We start from the raw sequence: 20,662 nt of genomic DNA, 5'->3' as shown, positions 1-20,662 counted from the left end.
ATGCACCACCTTTGGTGGGGATCAGACAGCGACATTAGATGTCGAATCGCTTCTAGGGGTTTTGCTTGCCAGTTGCAGGAATGACTCCTTGTGCTTTCTCGTTTCTGGAAGATTGCCTTGCACGATGCTATTCACACGAAGGGTCCTTATTAGGAACTTTTTGTTTGTTTCTCTCGAACCCTGGGTACTTGAAAGCAAATGAAAAAGCTGTCCGGAGTCTAATCAAAGTGATTTACATTATTTGAGGATTGAATTAAGCCTGTATTTTCTTCCTCCCTCTACCCCCTCTATAGATGTTTGTATATCGATTACTATCCATTGCTGTTTTAATGAATATCTTATTTTAAGTACCACATAGCCACTATTTCAAAATTATGTTAACATCCACATAGCTATGACAGTACACTATTTCAGTACTCAGATTTGTTTCTAAGATTTAGCCATAAAATTTCTTAAAAACAAGTATAAACTTTATACAGCTCTCTTTAAAGGTTGAGTAACTGGATAGTAATGATGAAACAAAAAGAAAATAAATGCAGCAGTACTCCATTTCAGAGAGACACTATGTGCCAGCTTCAACAGAAACTCCTAAGTCAGAGTTTATGCAGTTACACATATGTAATATGGCTTTCATTTAGTATTTTATAAAGTTCTGCATACAATTGTTTCCTTATATTCTGTGAATTTATTTTTATATTAATCACTTGATTTTGTAAACATACAAGGAAAATGAATGAAATGTTCAAAGAATGAACTGTGTACCATAACACAGAAATAGTGCTTTTCTGTCGCCAAAATTGGCACAATGGACTTGTGAAGGAACTCCCTTTGGACTAGGTCCACTGTGGATGGCATCCAGGGCTAATGTTAGTGGCTAACGTATTGTTCCCTGTAGGGTTATATGCTTCCTTTGAACCTGGCAAACCACTATCAGCTGTGACCGTCATCAAGGACATTGATAATACTTAAAGATTAGTCGTTTTCTGTGTATATTTTAGTGTTATAGACTGCAATTCCAAATTAGACTTGCTTTTAGTGTATCATTTTACACCGTTAATCTATAATTCATTACCTGAGCACACCAGGGGAGGTAGTGTTGTAAATTGTACACTGGTAAGCTACTCAGTGAAACCATGCTTTGTATTTTTAACGTGTATAATTATATTTAAAATCAAGCAAGACTTAGTTTTATGCCTGATTTTTTTTGAAAACATGGATTTGTTATCTGAGGGTTGCAGTTCATGACGTTTTAATACTGTATTAATATGTTTGCTGCGGCTACCAAGAGCTTTGTCAAACAAGTTGGAGATGGAGGGAGATTAGTTCCCGTTCCAAGCCTCAGTGAGGCTGACAAATACCAACCTCTAAGTCTGGTGGTAAAAAAGAAGAGATGTTTTCTGTTTCCTAGATATAAATTTACTTCAACACCCTTTACGCTGAAAGATATTCTTCTAGGAGACAGAGAAATTTCAGCTGGTAAGTTTAAATGTCTGTTTGGGAGTGACTACTCATTCAGTTATATTATTGGTAATCTAAACATAGGTTGTCTGTGCTACCTATGTTCATAATATTTATGTATTTTCATTGATAAAAGCAACTCTTATTACTGTGACAGTAATAATATTGTTAACAATGCCTAACGTTTTTATAGTATCAAATCTCTTATTGGTTGAATAATTTCAAATGTATTTTATAAGATTATTTATTGTATAATTTAATTTCAGTTATTTTATAAATTGTTTTAACCAAATCAACTTAGAATATGACATAATAGTATATTTCTTCATCTATAAAATAGGGGTATTATTCAGTCTTGCCTATCTCACATGGTTAAATGTGATGAAAGTAATTTGTATTTATTTTTTGATTCAGTTACTACAGTTGGTAAGCTGAAATGTATTAACAGGCTAATATTAACATTTTAACAAATTTTTCTTATAAACACTTGTTTTTCTTTCAGCTAGCCAGTGGATCTTGATGCTTAAGTATGCTGTTGGCTGAAAGAGAATTTGAGTTCATTTAAAGTACTCTAGATATTTATTTTTCTTGTTGTCAGATTAATTGAATTGCTCTTTTTGTTTTCTTTTTTGCTGTACGCGGGCCTCTCACTGTTGCGGCCTCTCCCGTTGCGGAGCACAGGCTCCGGACGCGCAGGCTCAGCGGCCATGGCAAACGGGCCCAGCCGCTCCGCGGCATGTGGGATCCTCCCGGATCGGGGCACGAACCCGTGTCCCCTGCATCGGCAGGCGGACTCTCAACCACTGCGCCACCAGGGAAGCCCTGAATTGCTCTTTTTAATCTTGGTTTAAGATGTTGCCATTCTCAACAAGTCTTAAATGGTAAATTAATGTGCTACTATACATATTTACATTAGATGAATTCAAGACATTTAAAATATTGATTTCCTTTTCTTAAAGGTGTTTCATCTTATCAGTTACTGAATTATGAAGATGAATCAGACGTTTCACTTTATGGAAGGCGAGGCAACCATATTGTGAATGACGTTGGGATTAACGTTACTGGATCAGATTCAGTTGCAGTAAAAGCTTCATTTGGTGTAGTAACCAAACATGAAGTGGAAGTATCAACATTACTCAAGGAAATTACTACACGGTCAGTATAATACTTCCATGTTTTTATTAAATATTTTAATTATATAAACTTCCTTACAAAGAGTGCTTAAAACATTCGGGTTATATTTTATTAGAGTAATTTGTTTGATTTATTTGAAATACTGCAAATTAGTAATATGTCCAAGCTTTGGATAAGTGTAGATATCTGGAATCATTTGGTTTAAAAAATATTTAATTGCTCTGCAAAATCACTTTGGCTCTGCCGCATTTGCTAAATTATAAGATTACAAGACTTCAAGAATATGCTTGCAGCAAATACACTACGAGAGTCTCCTCCAACAGATTCCTATAGTATGCATGTTTTAACAAAATAGGAAGGAGAGGCAGATTATTAAATTTCTTTTGAGCACACCTTCTGATTTGTATTAGGACTGCCTTGATTTACTTTTAATTAAGGTGGATCGTGAATAGTAACACATGATAATCAAAAAATGTACTTGATTATACATAGTTAGATGTTACAGATTCTTGTGAATGTCTGTCTTCTTGATTTTAGAAAAATTAATTTTGACCACAGTTTGATACGTCAGTCAAGGAGGAGCAGAAAGGCAGTATTGTGTGTGGTCATGGAAAGCATCCGAACCACACGACAGTGCTCACTGTCTGTGCACGCTGGAATTCGTGGGGAATCCATGAGGGTAAACCATTAGACTCATTAGACTTCTCTTACTAAAAAGCTGCAATGGGAATTTTTTAAGTATTCAGTTTCTAATGAGCCTGTGTATTTTGTCAAATGTTGAGATTAAAAAGCTGCAATTGTATATAGGATTTTGCACACCAATGGTTTTGTTTTAGAATATGAAAAAGAATCCAAGAAAATTTGAATTATAAACATGTAAAATAATGTTAGAAAACACTAATCCTTGTGAAATAATGTGTACAATGGAGTCCCTCATATTACTATTATGCTGTTTTAAGAATACAAATTGAGTGGTTATGTTGAGTTCTTTGATTTTATTTTTAAGTGATACAGTTTTTACTTGAATTTTAAAAAGTTGAGTTTATATTTTTATATTAAATTAATTTTTCTAAAATAATATTGTTAATGGCCAAACATGCTTCATTCAATGTTAAGTTCTTTAAAAAATATTGAAAGAGGGGCTTCCCTGGTGGCGCAGTGGTTGAGAGTCCACCTGCCAATGTAGGGGACACGGGTTTGTGCCCCAGTCTGGGAAGATCCCACATGCCGCGGAGCGGCTGGGCCCGTGAGCCATGGCCACTGAGCCTGTGCGTCCGGAGCCTGTGCTCTACAACGGGAGAGGCCACAACAGTGAGAGGCCCGCGTAACACACACACACAAAAAAAATGTTGAAAGCTATTTGTGTTTAATTTTTAGCTCAATTATGATATTATTTGTCCTTGTCATTCACCTAATAATGACGCATAATAATGACTTGATTTGTTTTATTAAAATGAATTATTAGAAAGATAGGGTACAATGATAATCGTTTCAAATCTTTGCAAATGAAGGTTCTGTTCAGTGGCTACATTTAGGTGCCCACCAAATTGTTTAACATTGGATCATTTTGGGGGCATGAACTGAGTGAAATATTTACTTAATTGTTGGTAATTGCTTTGGAACAGTGGACAGAATAGGCTAAAAACAACTGTAGCACTTAAAGGCAGTTGGTTTACAGTTGAAAGAAAAACGTTTCTATGGCAGAGAGCATTACCCATGTGGTAGCACTAATCATCGGCTCTGATACAAAGTAACTGAGAAAGTAGTGAGAGGTATTTCCTAATATAGATCACAAGTCTCCGATGGACCATTAATTTGGATCTCTGCTAGAAACAGTTGAATTCAAGTAGGAGCATTCTTTGCTTGTAGGGGTGGGGATGTTTGTTTTTGGTAGGATTGTAGGGAATGTTTTGTTTCTCCAAAAATATATCCTTATGTGTTGTGCTCCTTAACCATGTTATTTAATTTATTTAATATAGTTTCATTTTATGGATGAACAGAATACCAGGGGAAGGGACAAAGCTATTGTTTTTCCAGCACACACAACCATAGCTTACAGTGTTTTCGAACTCTTCATTTACTTGGATGGTGCCTTTGGTGAGTGATTTGCATGAAACACCAAAATGATTATATTTTTAAAGAAGGATTTAATGAGAATCTCTGTCTCTTTCTGAGTGTCTAATAATAGAAGAGTGCTGCTCTCAAGTACTGTCAATATTATGTTTGGGTGAAGTAACTGGGAAAGACCCTCCAGTCCTTACTTACTCATCACCTCATCCCTGTTTCTTGGGGAAGGCTGTAGTCTTCCCACCACCCACTTACAATTATAGCTAAGAGTGAGAACACAATCCACTGACAGTATTTCCTTGACTTATATGGGAAAATAAAAAATTATCGTCTAATAGGTAGCTTTTGATGATGGCAAATAGAGTAGGTAGACAGTAAGATGTCGAAGGTGTCAAGGCATCCAAACTAGGGTACCCAAAGACAACCTTTCTTCCGGTTTTCCTTTCATAGACCCAGCTCCCCCAACTCTGGACTTTCCCTAAAACCTTAAAGTTACAAATAATTCCCCCAAATTGTCACCTTATGTAATACTGCAGTGCAGCTCAGTTTAAATTTCTACATTTCACAGGTTTTAAGATTATTAGACCAGCCAGCTCAAGTCTAGGTGTAGCCCAAAGGAATAGGCAAGGGAGCCCCTTAGCCATGGTGATTTATGAACATTTTTAGACCTGTTTTTGTTTCTGCAGTTCTGTCGGAGGAGGGAATAGGGAGTCCAGAAACAAATCATACTAATTAAATTCTATCTGGGACACTAAAGGGTGTAGGTTTTTTGTAAAAAAAGATGTATCTATTTATTCTTTTGGCCGCATCGGGTCTTGGTTGCAGCATGTGGGATCTTCGTTGAGGCATGCGGGATCTTCGTTGGGGCTCGCGAGATCTTTCGTTGTGGCGCGTGGGCTCTTCGTGTCAGCACGCGGGCTTCTCTCTAGTTGTGGCCTGTGGGTTTTCTCTTCTCTAGTTGTGGCATGCAGGCTCCAGGGCACGTGGGCTCTGTAGTTGTGGCGCTCGGGTTCCAGAGTGCATGGGCAACTAGAGTTTGCCGCACGCAGGCTCTCTAGTTGAGGTGCGCGAGCTCAGTAGTTGTGGCTCGTGGGCTTAGTTGCCCCGCAGCATGTGGGATCTTAGTTCCTTGACCAGGGATCAAACCTGTGTCCCCTGTGTTGCAAGGCGGATTCTTTACCACTGGACCACCAGGGAAGTCCAAGGGTGTAGGTTTTTACAATAATATTGATCACTAGAAGTGTAAACTGATAGAACTGATATGTCCATCAAAATTTTAAATTACATATATTTTAGCCTTATTTACACTTTTAGGAATTTATCCTATAGATATACATATATGAAATGATGTGGGTATAAGGATAGTCAGCTCATAATAGCAAAAGATTGGAAATAACCTTAAGGTGTGTTATCAGCAGCTAGTTGAATAATGGTGCATCCACACAATAGAATACTGTGAAGCCATTAGGAATTATGTAGCACTGAAGATCCTGACATGGAATAATCTCTATGATATTTTAAAGAAATGTGTATCTATTTGAGCCTAAACAATTTTATATGTATACATACTTACATACATATATACATATTCTTTATGCATGTAAAATATATGGAGTATTTCTGGAAGTACACACAACAGTAGTTACCCCGGGGTATAAAACTGAGGCTGGGGTCAACGTAGAGACTTATTTGTCACCGTATCCTCTTTTTGTACTCTTTGAATTTCATACCATGTAAATGTTACCTTTTCTAAAAATATGTAAAATTTAACTTAAAAAAATAAAATGAATGGCACATACCAGAATTCAACCACAATTAAAACTCCCAATAAAACATGAGTTGTTTGGGCTTCCCTGGTGGCGCAGTGGTTGAGAGTCCGCCTGCCAATGCAGGGCACACGGGTTCATGCCCCGGTCCGGGAAGATCCCACATGCCACGGAGCGGCTGGGCCCGTGAGCCATGGCTGCTGAGCCTGCGCGTCCGGAGCACCCCACAACGGGAGAGGCCACAACGGTGAGAGGCCCGCGTACCGCAAAAAATATATATATATGAGTTGTTCAAATTATAACATCTTCTAAAATTTTTTTTTTATAGACCTTTGTGTCACTTCAGTGTCAAAAGGAGGATTTGAAATGGAAGAAACGGCAACATTTGCACTGCTCTACAGATTGAGAAATATACTATTTGAAAGAAGTATGTCCGCTGAAGATTTTTTGCTTCTCAGATTAACACTTGAGGTTATCTCTTCAGTAATACTGTCTTAAGAATTTAAATTTAAAAGCCAAATTTCATGACTGATGGTTTAGATTCACACATAGTTATAATTGCAGTTTGGCTATACATTTTTTATTTGACTTTTAACACATTTCTTTTTTTGTCCTTTTAGATAGAAGAGTGATGGATGCCATTTCTCGTTCACAGCTTTACTTAGATGATCTTTTTTCTGACTATTATGACAAATCTCTCAGCATGAGTGATATTTCACTCAAAGAAGGGACTCATATCCGAGTTAATTTACTTAATCACAGCATTCCAAAAGGACCTTGCATACTCTGTGGCATGGGGAGCTTTAAAAGGGAGACGGTTTATGGGTGCTTTCAGTGCTCTGCCGATGGGCAGAAGTATGTGAGACTTCATGCAGTTCCTTGTTTTGATGTTTGGCACAAGAGAATGAAATAAAATGGAAAGTCAATGTATCTTGCTGGTGCTTTAGGTGCAACTGTGCCACACACCTTTCCAAAATTATCTAGGTTTGCTTTGATGAGTTGTAGCAAATTAAAGAGGGAGGGGAACAAGAAATTAACCTGTCTGGGCATCATTTTTCCCATCTATAAGTGGAGATGATAATAGTGTCTACCTCATAAATTGTCATGAGGATTAATAATGTTTATATTGGAAAAGGTTGAAATATAAAATTCAGAATATAGATATTCCTTCATAAAATCTGCCAGTCACTTTAGAAGTATATTTTGGGATTTAGTCTCATTTTACATAGAAATTTTCTAGATATCAATTTTATTTTTAGTTGGCTTTTAATTCAAGATCTAAGAATGACAAGAGTACACAAGTGGCAACTTTATGGTGCTTTAACTGTTGCCCTAGGTCTGGTAAAATGAGAAAAATGTGTTAATAATTTAATGTAATCCTAAATGTTTAATTGTGGTATCAAATTAAAAGCACACTGAGCTCAGTGTGGGGTTTTGTGTACACAATTAAAGATGACTGATAGTGGTAATGGGCTGCCATTTTGTGATGTACATATATATGTGCTCGCCAGCTTTGTCTTTATAAAAACTCACTACAGTCATTTTAAAGTTAAGGCAGCTGGGACATGTTTATTTCTTTTCTCCTTTGAAAATGTTTAAAACATTTAACGTATTTAGTTCTGTGAGACCTTTTGCATCTACTCTGTAAGACATCTGAAATTTTTTTATACACAAGCAACCTAAATTATTTACTATACACCATTTTAAAATTATTACAAAAATACTATGTTAAAGTTCCAGAAATCAAATAGTACAGCAGTCACTACTAGGCATATGCCTATGAAGTCATTAGGCAGTTACGTAAATACGAAATAGTTGTATACTATATGTATGTGGAAGGATTAATATTTTATCTTTTAAACTATTTAAATGTGATTAGAATTTGAGTAAATCTCCATGTTCATTTACCATCATCTATAATTTTTTTTTTTTTTTTTTTTTTTTTTTTTGCGGTACGCGGGCCTCTCACTGTTGTGGCCTCTCCCGTTGCGGAGCACAGGCTCTGGACACGCAGGCTCAGCGGCCATGGCTCACGGGCCCAGCCGCTCCGCGGCATGTCGGATCTTCCCGGACCGGGGCACGAACCCGTGTCCCCTGCATCGGCAGGCGGACTCTCAACCACTGCGCCACCAGGGAAGCCCTATAATTTTTTAAAACATAAGTTTAGGGACTTCCCTGGTGGTGCAGTGGTTAAGAATCCACCTGCCAATGCAGGGGACGCGGGTTCGAGCCCTGGTCTGGGAAGCTCCCACATGCCGCGTAGCAACTAAGCCCGTGCGCTACAACTACTGAGCCTGCACTCTAGGGGCTGCGAGCCACAACTACTGAAGCCCACACGCCTGGAGCCTGTGCTCTGCAACAGGAGAAGCCACTGCAATGCAAAGCCTGCACACCTCAAGGAAGAGTAGCCCCCGCACACCGCAAGTAGAGAAAGCCCGAGTGCAGCAACGAAGACCCAACGCAGCCAAAAATAAATAAAGTGATTCAATCCATTTAGTGTTTAAAAAAAAAAACCACCATGAGATAGCACTAGGTATACTAGAAGTATTCAAAATCTTCAAATTGCTAATAGTAAGCTTTGGTGAGGAAAGCAACTGAAACTCTCATACTAGTTGAAAAACAAATTGGTACGATTACTTTGGTAAACAGTTTGGCATTATCTGTGACAAAAAGTCTCTCCTTGATCAAACTTGTCGGGCTCTTCTGAGCCCTCTGCTTGATTAGGCCCAATAGCGCCCCCTCGCCACAACTAGAGAAAGCCTGTGCGCAGAAACGAAGATTCAATGCAGCCAAAAATAAATAAATAAAAAACAAACATAAGTTTAAAAGCACTTGGTATGAAAACAATGGGACAGAAAGGTTAGAATTAGAAAGTTGGTATCATAGGATAATTTCCATTTATAGCCTTCATGGTATTTTTGTTTTGGGCCGAGTATATTATGATTCAGGTGCAAATATGAGTATACTGATCAAAAAAACCTCTAGTGACTTTTATTAATATGGATATAGAGAATGGGGGCAGTTTCCAAACCAAAACATAATATTGTATTAGCAACTTAGTTTACTTGAACGGAGCAGGTTTTTCTGAGGGAAGTAAAGGGATGAAAGTTGATGATTAAGTGAGGAGGAGTTATAAAATTGGGTATAGGAATGAAGAAATATAGGGGGGAAAGAAAAGATAGTAAAGGTTTTTATTTTACAAAGTGTCTAACTGTGCTATGCATATGTAATATCCACTAATCTAGTGGTTTTTGTGTTGCCCTTATACTTTTAAATTATAGGATTTCTAGCAGTATATTTAAAGAGGTTAAAAGATGAACAGTGAACAATGGTTTGGAAAGAGCAAGTTTCAGAAAATGGAAAAGACTTTGTTTTGAACTCAGTTGGTTTTGAATAGAGCTATTTACTGCCTAACCACTTTCTACATACACAGTAAGTAAATCTTACATGTTCCAATAAATATGTATCCTTTCTTGGGTACCAACATGATTTTCTACAGCATCTCTTACCTCTTATTCTCAACATGTTGGACCACAATGATTTGACCATGACACAAAATTGCCATGGCACTTTACATCCTCATCTGCATCCTCATTTGATATCCTCATGTGTAAAATAAGTTGTACACATTTATCAAAAACTTGATGGCATACCAGTTTGTAATGCTCGTTCATGGTTAATAACAAGAACATTGTGAGAAGTGACATAGGATAGAGATACCTAGAGAAAGGGAGACTAAGAAATAGCGTAGCATCAATTTAAAACTATCAAGACAAAAAGTTAGGGATGGTAGATATAAAGGCCTACGAGAAGGAAGAGGCGTATAATGATGTCTGAGGGAATGCAAGAGTCAGAGCAGTACAGACTTTATGATGCCTGCTCTAAGATAGAGGCACAAAGCCTTTGGTCTGATGAAATGTCTTTCAAACATTAGTCATTGGAACAAATACCTAAGGCCAGAAACTTGCACCAAAAAGTACAGAGACTGTGTTGAGGCTCTCTGACAGAGTTATACAACTAATACTTTCCTGCATGTATACTAAAGGAAGATTCCTCGGTCCTATGATTTTTATATCCTACTATCCATAATGCTGTGAAATGTATAAACAAATGAAATGTTAATTCCTGGGTCCCTATTAAATATTTTAAAAATATGGGGCACTTTAAATATTAAAAATTGGATATTTACATAACTATACATGCTGTTAAGGTTAGAGTTGGGAAGAGCTTGTGGATTTTGACATAGATGTCCTCCTATAACCTGAAGGGGAAAAGCTGCCCACTAGGATGCAGAGGTCGATTTTATGGTGGTGCAATTCATGTTAACAGAATAAAGCAAAAGGAAACACAGTCACGCCTTACTTGAAAGTTAACTTTTGCAAAACAGCCTCACATTTATTATTCCAAAATTACATGTATTGAAGGGATCAAAATATGTTCATGGGGGAAAAATAGAGAATACAACTCAGAGAAAAGTGACTTTGTTTTACATATAAAGTACAGTAAATAGCTAAGAAAATTTAGAAATAAAAATATGCTATAGTTCATCATGTTGATAGACATTGTATTCCTTAGAAGAAATGAAGCCATCACCATCATGGTCGTTCTTCTTAAAAATATCTTCTAAAACTGCATTCTGATATGACTTGTCACGTGGCTTCTCATCTTTTTCAAATTCCTTTTTCAGGTAATGACTTATCTAGGCCAAAATAATATTTCTTTAATAAAAATATATCACAAGAAATTTCCAGCAACTTTGAGAAAATGTTTACATAAAGAAACTCATATCTAAGACTGCTTATAAAAAGTGATACAAAAATTTGAAAAGCTATTTGAGGTTTAATTTTTTCAACCTTTGAAGCAATTTTCTGAAGAGAAACAGATCTTCAAACTAGCTTCCCCCGAGGTTATAGGTGGTTAGTGGTACATACTCAGATTAACATCTGAATTGAATTTTGTTGAAACTAAATGCTTTCCAATAATCTACACTATCCACATTACCAAAGGAAACTCCCTCTTAAGAATTTCCATTAGTGAATAAAATCCAAATTGGCATTTCTATTATCTCTAAAGTCATTGGGTTGGCCAAAAAGTTTCGTTCGGGTTTTTCCAGCCTATGAAAAACCCAAATGAACTTTTTGGCCAACCCAATAATAAATATGTATAATGAATAAAAAAACCCAACTACAGGTTTTGAAATAAAATTTAATTTTCTTAATTTTTCTATGCTTCTATAGCTCTCCCCCAATCTACAAATTATGATCATCTCTCTAATGTCAAATAAGGAACAGGTATTCTGAAGTATTCCCTTTTGTCTATATGACATTTCTCTAAGCAAAGACACATTATAAGCACAGCCTAACATGGTAGCTACTAGCCATATATGTCCATTAAGCACTTGAAATGTGGTAGATCAAATTGAGACAAGCTACTGTAAGGGTAAAATACACAACAAATTTTGAAGATAATAAAAAATGTCATTGATAATTTTTATATTGGTTTCATGTTGAAATGGCAGTATTTTAGATATATTGAGTTAATTAATTAACATTAATTTCACTTGTTTCTTTTTACTTTTTAAAATGTGGCTACTAAAACATTTAAAATTATGTATGTAACTCAATTATATTTCTATTGGAAATTATGTATATTACATAAATAAATCATATATTAATACATATAATAACTAAAGAGAGTAAAGCACAACGATTTGGAGATAGTATTAAACAAGGCTGGGTATTTTATTTATTATCACTTTTTTTTTGCATTGAAGTATAGTTGATTTACAATGTTTCAGGTACACAGCAAAGTGATTCAGTTATACAAATATCTATATATCTATGATCTATTCTTTTTCAGATTCTTTTCCATTATAGATTATTACAAGATACTGAATATAGTTCCCTGTGCTACAGGGACAACAGTAGGTCCTTGTTGTTTATTTTATATATAGTAGCGTGTATCTGTTAATCCCAAATTCCCAATTTATGCCTCCTCTCCTCCTTTCCCCCTTGGTAACCATAAGTTTGTTTTCTACGTCTGTGAGTCTATTTCTATTCTGTAAGTAAGTTCATTTTTGTATCATTTTTTTAGATTCTACATATAAGTGATACCATATGATATTTGTCTTTCTCTTAGTTTACTTAGTATGATAATCTCTATGTCCATCCATGTTGCTGCAAATGGCATTATTTCACTTTTTTTAATGGCTGAGTAATATTCCTCTGTGTGTGTGTGTATACACACACACACACACACACACACACACACACACCTTCTTTATCCATTCGTCTGTCGATAGACACTTAGGTTGCTTCCATGTCTTGGCTATTGTAAATAGTGCTGCTATGAGCATAGGGGTGCATGTATCTTTTTGAATTATAGTTTTGTCTGGATATATGCCCAGGAGTGGGATTGCTGGATCACATGACAACTCTATTTTTAGCTTTTTAAGGATGCAGAAGCTAGGTAACTGAACTCCAGGACCCTGTTTACCAACTTTCTGGACTACACAGTTCAAATTTTTCCTAGCTCTTTTAATAATCTCATGTAATCCTCACAATCCTATGAGGTGGGAATTGTTTGCCCAGTTACAAATTCCTACAGTGCTGCTTGAAGATCTTCTCCTGTAGGCTAGATGCCAGAAATGCCTCGTAGAGATTAGTTTGGTATTTTAATGACCCTCTTGCAGGGAGAAAGGAAATTAAACAGTCTGACTTAGTTTCAGGTTTTACATTATAAAAGTACATTTTCTTCTTGGAATTTAGTTTTTTTGTAACCAGCTCTATAAAAGCAAATTAATCAGTCCATACTAGGTAGAAGTAAAAATAATAGCTATAACACAGATGTGACAAAAAATGAGATTGTACATATGAAATCTGTTTGAATTACCTCAGTTTTAGAAAGTTGCCGGTCATTATCCGCATCTATCTGTTTAAATGTTTCAATGCTTCGTGGTCCTTTGGTCACAGCATAGAGCTCAATCTCAAAAATCAACGTTGCATCAGGTGGAATCTTGCCTTCTGCTAAAGGTGTAAATTTTAACACTTTAACTTACATGAAGATAACGTTCAAATATTTATTTACAAATAGCCATTATAGCATTATGATTATATTATTTCATATTTATAAAAATTGCTTTCTAAATATTTCTTAGGAACACTTTTTCCATATGTCTTCAAACCAAGTCAGTTCTAAAGACCCAGGGGACCATTATTTCCTGATTAAATTGAAATAAATATAAATCATGTATTTTTAAAAATTAATGTATTTATTTTTGGCTGCGTTGGGTCTTCGTTGCTGTGCGTGGACTTTCCCTAGTTGCAGCAAGCGGGGGCTACTCTTCATTGCAGTGCGCAGGCTTCTCATTGCGGTGGCTTCTCTTGTTGCAGAGCACGTGCTCTAGGTACATGGGCTTCAGTAGTTGTGACACGTGGACTCAGTAGTTGTGGCTCACGGGATCTAGAGCGCAGACTCAGTAGTTGTGGCGCATGGGCTTAGGTGCTCTGCGGCACGTGGGATCTTCCTGGACCAGGGCTCTAACCCGTCTCCCCTGCATTGGCAGGTGTATTCTTTTTTTTTTTTTCGGTATGCGGGCCTCTCACTGTTGTGGCTGTTGTGGCCTCTCCCATTGCGGAGCACAGGGTCCGGACGCGCAGGCTCAGCGGCCATGGCTCACGGGCCCAGCTGCTCCACGGCATGTGGGATCTTCCCGGACCGGGGCACGAGCCCGTGTCCCCTGCATTGGCAGGCGGACTCTCAACCACTGAGCCACCAGGGAAGCCCTAAATCATGTAATTTTTATTAATATACCCCAACATTATACAGGAGAGAGCTAGTGCAGAGAAGAAATTCACAGGCAGAACAATTTCAAAGATAGGTATCTTTTAGAAAATGATTTTGTTCAGTTATTTGGAAGTATGAATAAAATATATGTATTAGTATACATGTCTTTCAAATTTTTATAGACAAAAAATAGTGCAATGACAGAACAAACCAGTAACAATTTCATGAAGAAATTTATAATCACAAAAAAGCCTTCTAAGTATTAAGTTAAATAGCTCTCTTTAATAAAGTTAATCTATTAAGTGATGTCACATTAGCAATCTATGGGCTACTTCAGATGGCCATTCATAAAAATGACATGCAGAAATGACTTGCTAAGAGGCACTGGGTGGCTTTTGTCACCAGTACATTATAGTTACTCAAATATTTGTTGAATGAATGGCCTCTATCACTTATTTAAAAAATGGCTAAATTTGTTCTTGGAAGCAAACAGTAATTTTTTAAATGAAAAAGTGGAGAATTCTTGCTAAAGTATTTACATAATCCAGAGAACAAAGCTTGAAAGTTACAGCCAAAATAAGTGGATCAGCCATCTCCAAAGCCAGGACATAGAAAAATCTACCCACATATTACATGACTAATGTGACCATCCCAACCAACATACCACATATTACCTGACTTTATAGTAAAAGAGCTAGAGATTGATTGACTGATCATTTTTACAAAACCCATTCCTATTCTGTCCAGTTAAGACCTCTTTATGAAAGAAAAATAACTTCTCCTGACAATAATTAAAAACAAATTCAAAACACAAATTCAAATTTCTTAAAAAATATTACAAGTCTAAGTTTCCCCAAAATTCTACTGTAAACATAGAATATATTGCCAGTTAAGTTTTATCTTACTAAAAAATTACAGTATAAAGAAGACAAAAATATGCATTTGCTATAGAATTACTTGTATTTAGAGAAGCAGATCAAAGAATTAGAAGTTAATGTAAAGAATCTATACATACCACATGTACTGTTAATTAAAGCACTAACAAGTCACATGCATTTCAAGACATGCAGGGGTGCTCTGTGATTAGGCAAAGATATTGCGCACAGGAAAAGACTTCTTCAAGTACTACCTAAAATAAAGTTATAGCTAATGTTAGGTCTTAATAACAACTTATTTAAAAAAGCTTATTCAATCAAGATATTGTTTGTTAAGCAGTTACTTATGGTATACACAGCAGCTTTTAAAATAATTGAATTCAAGCTATTAGTAAGCTATTATAAATAATGCAGGTAAACTAGCAGTTAACTACATTCCAAAGAACACACTTTTGTCGGGCCTCAGTTTCCTTACGTGTAAAATGTAGGTGTTGGTGATGTTACTAGTCAGATTCATTATTTTTATATATTTATTGAAGACACCTCAAATTGAATATGAACTAACTTCAAGTCAAATTTCTACATTTTTGTAGCAAGGGTCTGGCTTATTAATAGCTTAGGCAGACTGGGTAGTCATTTGTATCTAAGCATAAATTAGTTTACAAAAAGGATAAAATAAGTACTCATTTGTCACAGGGTAACAGGACCCAAGATGAGCACCTATTGATGAGAGATGTGGGTGCCCTGGTAGCAGGCAGAATGTGGAGGTATCTACAAGAGAGAAAGAGAAACTCTGAAAATGAGATTAAGGAGAATGAAAGGCAAACTCTGCCTATATCATTTTGCCTAGAATTGACCTCAACCTATGACAGCATTTTTAGGACAAGACTGCGTTCAATTTATCTTCAATTCTCTCTCCCTCTCCTAGGTTCCTTTACAACTAAAAATAGGATACACTAATTATGGTTCTGTGGGAGCTATTTTGATGGAACCAAATGATTGGTGAAAAGCTTTGAAAGTGAAGCTGTAGTTATTTGGAACTGTCTCTTTAGGAGCTTTAAATCTGATTGGATCTGACTTGTACCACTAACTTCCCTCCAATCCAATTTGGGGCAGTGATCCCCTACTTTTGCTGGAAAGAATAGGCGAGGGAACCATTCCGCCTAATGAGTAAACTAACATCCTTAAAGAGGGTGTGCCATTTCAATGAAATATTGGGGAGTAAAGACAACATTTCATTGTAGAAAATCTTTAATTGCTTTAATTATATACTAAATATTTCAAATACGTGGGGTTAAGAAGGGCTCTAAATAGAATGAGGAGGTAAAGATTCTTCCTTTGGGGAATTCCCTGATGGTCCAGTGGTTAGGACTCTGCACTTCCACTGCAGAGGGCATGGGTTCAAATCCCTGGTCGGGGAGCTAAGATCCCCGCAAGCCCTGGGGTGTGGCCAAAAGAAAAATCTTTATAGTCTTCACACAGCAATAGGAAGCAAGGACCCAACTGAGAATGCAATATAGAAACCGGCCCTCTGCCACACAGCCCATTTTCCCCTCTTAAAAATTTCTCTATTCTCCACTTTTAACTTTAGTGATTTTAAAAAATTTAATTTTTGAAAAATTAATACATATCTTTCTCTGTCAGACTTATTTCACTTAGCATAATACCCTCTAGGTCCATCCATGTTGTTAGAAATGGCAAGATTTCATTCCTTTTCATGGCTGAGTAATATTCCAGTGTGTGTGTGTGTGTGTGTGTGTGTGTGTGTGTGTGTGTGTGTGTGTGTATGTGTGTGTGTGTGTGTTGTGTGTGTGTGTGTATACCACATCTTCTTTATCCATTCATCCATCGATGGACACTTAAGTTGTTTCCATATCTTGGCTATTGTAAATAATGCTGTAATGAACACTGGGGTGCATATATCTTTTCAAATTAGTGTTTTCATTTTCTTCAGAAAAATACCCAGGCGTGGAATTGCTGGATCATATAGTAGTTCTATTTTTAATTTTTTGAGAAACTTTTGTACTGTTTTCAGTTGTGGCTGTACCAATTTACATTCCCACCAATTGGGATGTTATATACAGCACAGGGGATATAGTCAATAATACTGTAATAATTCTGTATGGTGTGTAATCTATAAATATATCGAGTCACCATGTTTTATACCTAAAACTAATATAGTATTTTAAGTCAACTATACTTCAATAAAAAATTTAGTACATGCATACAGTAAAAAACTTAAATAGTATAATATATTACAGAATGAGAGGAAATCTCCTTACCCTTGACCCTCAGGCCTCCTTCCCAGGAACATTTAATATCATCAGATGGTGTATTTTTTAGATAGTCTATGTAGATACATGATACGTATGTGAAATTTTCCCTCTCACATGAGGGTTCCCGCTCTCATTGAGGTTAGGAAACTGTTTCTGCATTGTACACTGCTTTATGCTCAGTGCCTAGAATAGAGCCAGGCACTGATGCTCAATAAATATTTGTTGCAGGAATATATTCTATCCCATTTTATCTTTAACACATTAATACATATGGCTCTACTTCATTCTTTTTACTGGCTGCACAATAATCCACTGTATAGATATAGCATAACTTAGTTAACTAATTTCCTACTAAGGGATACTCGGGTAGTTTGCAGTCTTGCTACCCAAAAAAGTCTGCAATCCATGTTCTTTAAGATGTACCTTGGTACACATTCCTGGAAATGGAACTATGGGATCAGAGGATATGTACATTTTAAATTTTGATAGAAATTGCTAAAGAGGTCGAATGATTTACATTCCCAGCAATAATGCATGGGACTGCTGTTTTTTCCATACCTTTGCCAACTTTTATGTCTTTGCTAATCTGATGGGTGAAAATGGTATATCATTTTTGTTTTAATTTCTTTCTTTAATGATGACTGGACTTGATAGAGCTAAAGTTTATTGGACCCTATATTCTATATCTTATTTAACTTTGAGAGTCTGCTTTTGATTTTTTAACTATATACCCGAAGTCTATGACTTATTTTTAAATATAACTTAGAGATATACATATTAAAACACCTTACCATAGCCTTCCTTTCCATATGCAAATGAAGGGGGTATAATCAATTTTCGCTTCTCGCCAGGACACATATCCGTCATCCCAATGTCTAGGCCTTTTATGACTTGTCCAACACCAAGAACAAACCATTTGGGGTGGCCTTCATTTTGTGTCCGGCTATAATTAAAAACAACACCTAGGTAAGTTGATTTCAAGAAAAATAAAATCAAACTTTAAAATACAGCTGAGCATTTAGTTCCAATTTAAAATTGGAGTCCTCTCTAACCATCTCTTTTCCTATATTAAGATTCATTCTGAACCCCCTAGTGGGGTGTTTGGCTCAAACTTCCCAGACAGAGGTATGGCTCAAACCTCCCAGACAGAGGTATGATTTGCCCAAAGCTAGTCATTAGGAGTCATCTCATTTTCTTGTTTTGTCATCTTTACAAAAACTATTCAACAGTTAACTTTTTAATGGGTCTCCTGCCCCTAACTAGCTGCATGGATTGTCCAAATGACTTATTTACCATTCTGGGTTTGTTCTAAAAAATAATGGTACAGGTTTAGCCTCAAAAAGTCATTTGAACCATGATTAAAATTTGTATTTTTTCTTCTTATTAAATTTCTCTATTCTAGATGCAAAGAACTAACTTTCCCCAATTGTATTTTTATAGGGTAAGAGCACAGAAGGAGAAAAGACATTCTACCTCTGAGTAATAAACCATCAATTAAATCAGAGTAAGTAGTAGTGGGATGAGGGGGCAGGCAGGACACAGGGTCCGGAAGTCACCAGACAAAGTCATTGTAGTGGCTTCTTGATACAGCTGGAAAGTGGCCTCCAGCCAGTAAATATCGTGCTTCTGAAGGCCAGACAATATCTCCCAAACAACTCTACGTAGTCCTCAGTAAGGAGGCTCCAACCCACAGCAAAGGAAAAGTGTGAACATTCTTACAAACAGTACCTTGACTTACTTCTATAGGTACGAAGGGTAGTGGTGGTGGTCGGGGGAGTGTATGGATGTGTGTATTTTTAATAATTTCTTGGGTCAACATTTTCAGTAATTTAAAATAATATTCCATATAATAGGGAAATACTGTATCAAATCTGATTTCCCCCCTACAAATAAAAGGCTGAACTCTCGCTGTTAAAAAACAAGAACAAATCAAACAACAAATTAGGTTTCTGGTTGGTGGAGGGAGGCTAGATTTAGTGCATCAACTGGACGCGGGAGCTGTTCGCATCATTTCCTACCTGCAGTAGAATTTCGAGCCGTCTTTAGCCAAGAAGCCGTCGTAATGGGCATTTAGCACGTCTCCCTTTTTGCTTGTGTTAGAACAGTTTTCTGGACGATGCAAAACTTCAATTTTCACTTCCTCTATGCTCTCCTCTGCCTTTTGTCCTTGAGCAGTAAAAATGCCCCACAGGTAAACGAAAATGATTAACCTAAATAAGAAATGCATGATTCCGAGAGTCGGCCCCAGATGACCACCGCGTTCCCTCATGCGTGTCACTGGCGCGGAGTGGCCGCGCCAGCAGCCTAGTTACGACGCGTGGCAGTCATTGTCCTACGTCATAAAAGGCCGGGGGCGGGGTGAAGCGTGGCCCCGCCCCCTTTCCCTGCGGCGCGCCCAGCAGCGAAATTTTTGCGCGTTGGCTGCTGGTTTCGTCCTGGTGGGACCCCTAGCTTTGGCTGGCTGTTTTCAGTCGCTAAGGCAACACTCCACACTTGCACCGCATCTTCTCGCTAAGTCCGCATAATTTACAAACAGTTTCCTCAGGGTTCGATAGTAACGTTCGCGTTACCTTTTGAAACTGGCAAAAGAGGAAATAAGACTGATGGGATGTCGTAGTCCGAGGATACGATTGTCATTTCTGGGCATGAAAGGCGTCTCCTCAGATCCCTAGAGAACTGGTGGGCATCGGGGGAGGCATTCTGCTTCTGCGGTGTCTTTGAAGCGCCTTCTCGGGGTCGAAGTCATGCATTAAGCGGTTCCAGGCTAAGCCACACACTAGTACACAGAGGTACCGCTGCTCCCCGAAGCGGGTTAACGGCTGTTCCCCAGAGCCGACTCCAGCGATTCGGGACCGGCTGCTGGTTTGCATTTCCTTCCCTCACCACTCGCTGTCGCCCTTGATTTGAGGGCTTCTAGGAGGGCGGGTAAAGCTCTTAACAGTTTTGCTTTTCTTACCAAGTCGGCGACATAGGTAATTATCCACATTCCACTGACGAGAAAACTAGGTAATTTGAGTATTGGGCATTCTGTTTCAATCTCACGGCTAATACGCGGCAGGGATTTGACCAAGTCCGACACAAAGCCAGCCTTATATCCTCACCCCCAACATTTTAGCATGAAGAACTTTACAACGTACAGAATAAATTTTACTACCCCATCACCGCGGCCTTATATCCACTACTTGGATTCTATCATTAACATTTAACTATACGTATTCGATTTATTAAATACATTTCCATCTGTCCATCTATCCGTCAATTCGCCGTATTTCCAAGCGAACACCCGAAGACTTTTACCCAA

The 20,662-nt window shown here is 37.3% G+C and overlaps 2 protein-coding genes across 5 annotated transcripts; one reads left to right on the top strand and one right to left on the bottom strand.

Annotated features, from left to right (window-relative positions):
* The first annotated feature begins 431 nt into the window (after positions 1–431).
* PJVK (pejvakin) lies at positions 432–7,355 on the top strand. Of its 2 annotated transcripts, XM_060151410.1 has the most exons (6): positions 432–1,476; positions 2,418–2,613; positions 3,130–3,271; positions 4,572–4,689; positions 6,754–6,852; positions 7,046–7,355. In XM_060151410.1, exons 1-6 carry the CDS (start codon positions 1,266–1,268, stop codon positions 7,336–7,338), a joined length of 1,059 nt encoding a protein of 352 aa, XP_060007393.1. In that variant the 5' UTR covers positions 432–1,265; the 3' UTR covers positions 7,339–7,355. The 2 variants fall into 2 exon arrangements, with proteins under 2 accessions (XP_060007393.1, XP_060007392.1); XM_060151409.1 differs by lacking the exon at positions 432–1,476 and having other exon boundaries at positions 2,020–2,613; positions 3,151–3,271.
* A 3,439-nt stretch (positions 7,356–10,794) lies between these two features.
* FKBP7 (FKBP prolyl isomerase 7) lies at positions 10,795–19,715 on the bottom strand. Of its 3 annotated transcripts, none has more exons than XM_060151407.1 (4): positions 19,380–19,715; positions 18,153–18,304; positions 13,317–13,447; positions 10,795–11,124 (listed from the first exon to the last, which is right to left on the bottom strand). In XM_060151407.1, the coding sequence occupies exons 1-4, from the start codon at positions 19,628–19,630 to the stop codon at positions 10,963–10,965; spliced, it is 696 nt and encodes a 231-aa protein (XP_060007390.1). In that variant the 5' UTR covers positions 19,631–19,715; the 3' UTR covers positions 10,795–10,962. The 3 variants fall into 3 exon arrangements, with proteins under 3 accessions (XP_060007390.1, XP_060007389.1, XP_060007391.1); XM_060151406.1 differs by having other exon boundaries at positions 13,317–13,450; positions 19,380–19,713; XM_060151408.1 differs by having other exon boundaries at positions 10,961–11,119; positions 13,317–13,450; positions 19,380–19,714.
* Between the last annotated feature and the right edge of the window lie 947 nt (positions 19,716–20,662).

The sequence above is a fragment of the Lagenorhynchus albirostris genome, chromosome 6, assembly GCF_949774975.1.
Source record: "Lagenorhynchus albirostris chromosome 6, mLagAlb1.1, whole genome shotgun sequence".
Taxonomy (NCBI): Eukaryota; Metazoa; Chordata; class Mammalia; order Artiodactyla; family Delphinidae; genus Lagenorhynchus; species Lagenorhynchus albirostris.
Note: the sequence above shows the minus strand (reverse complement) of the source record. Positions and strands in the feature narration are given on the sequence as shown.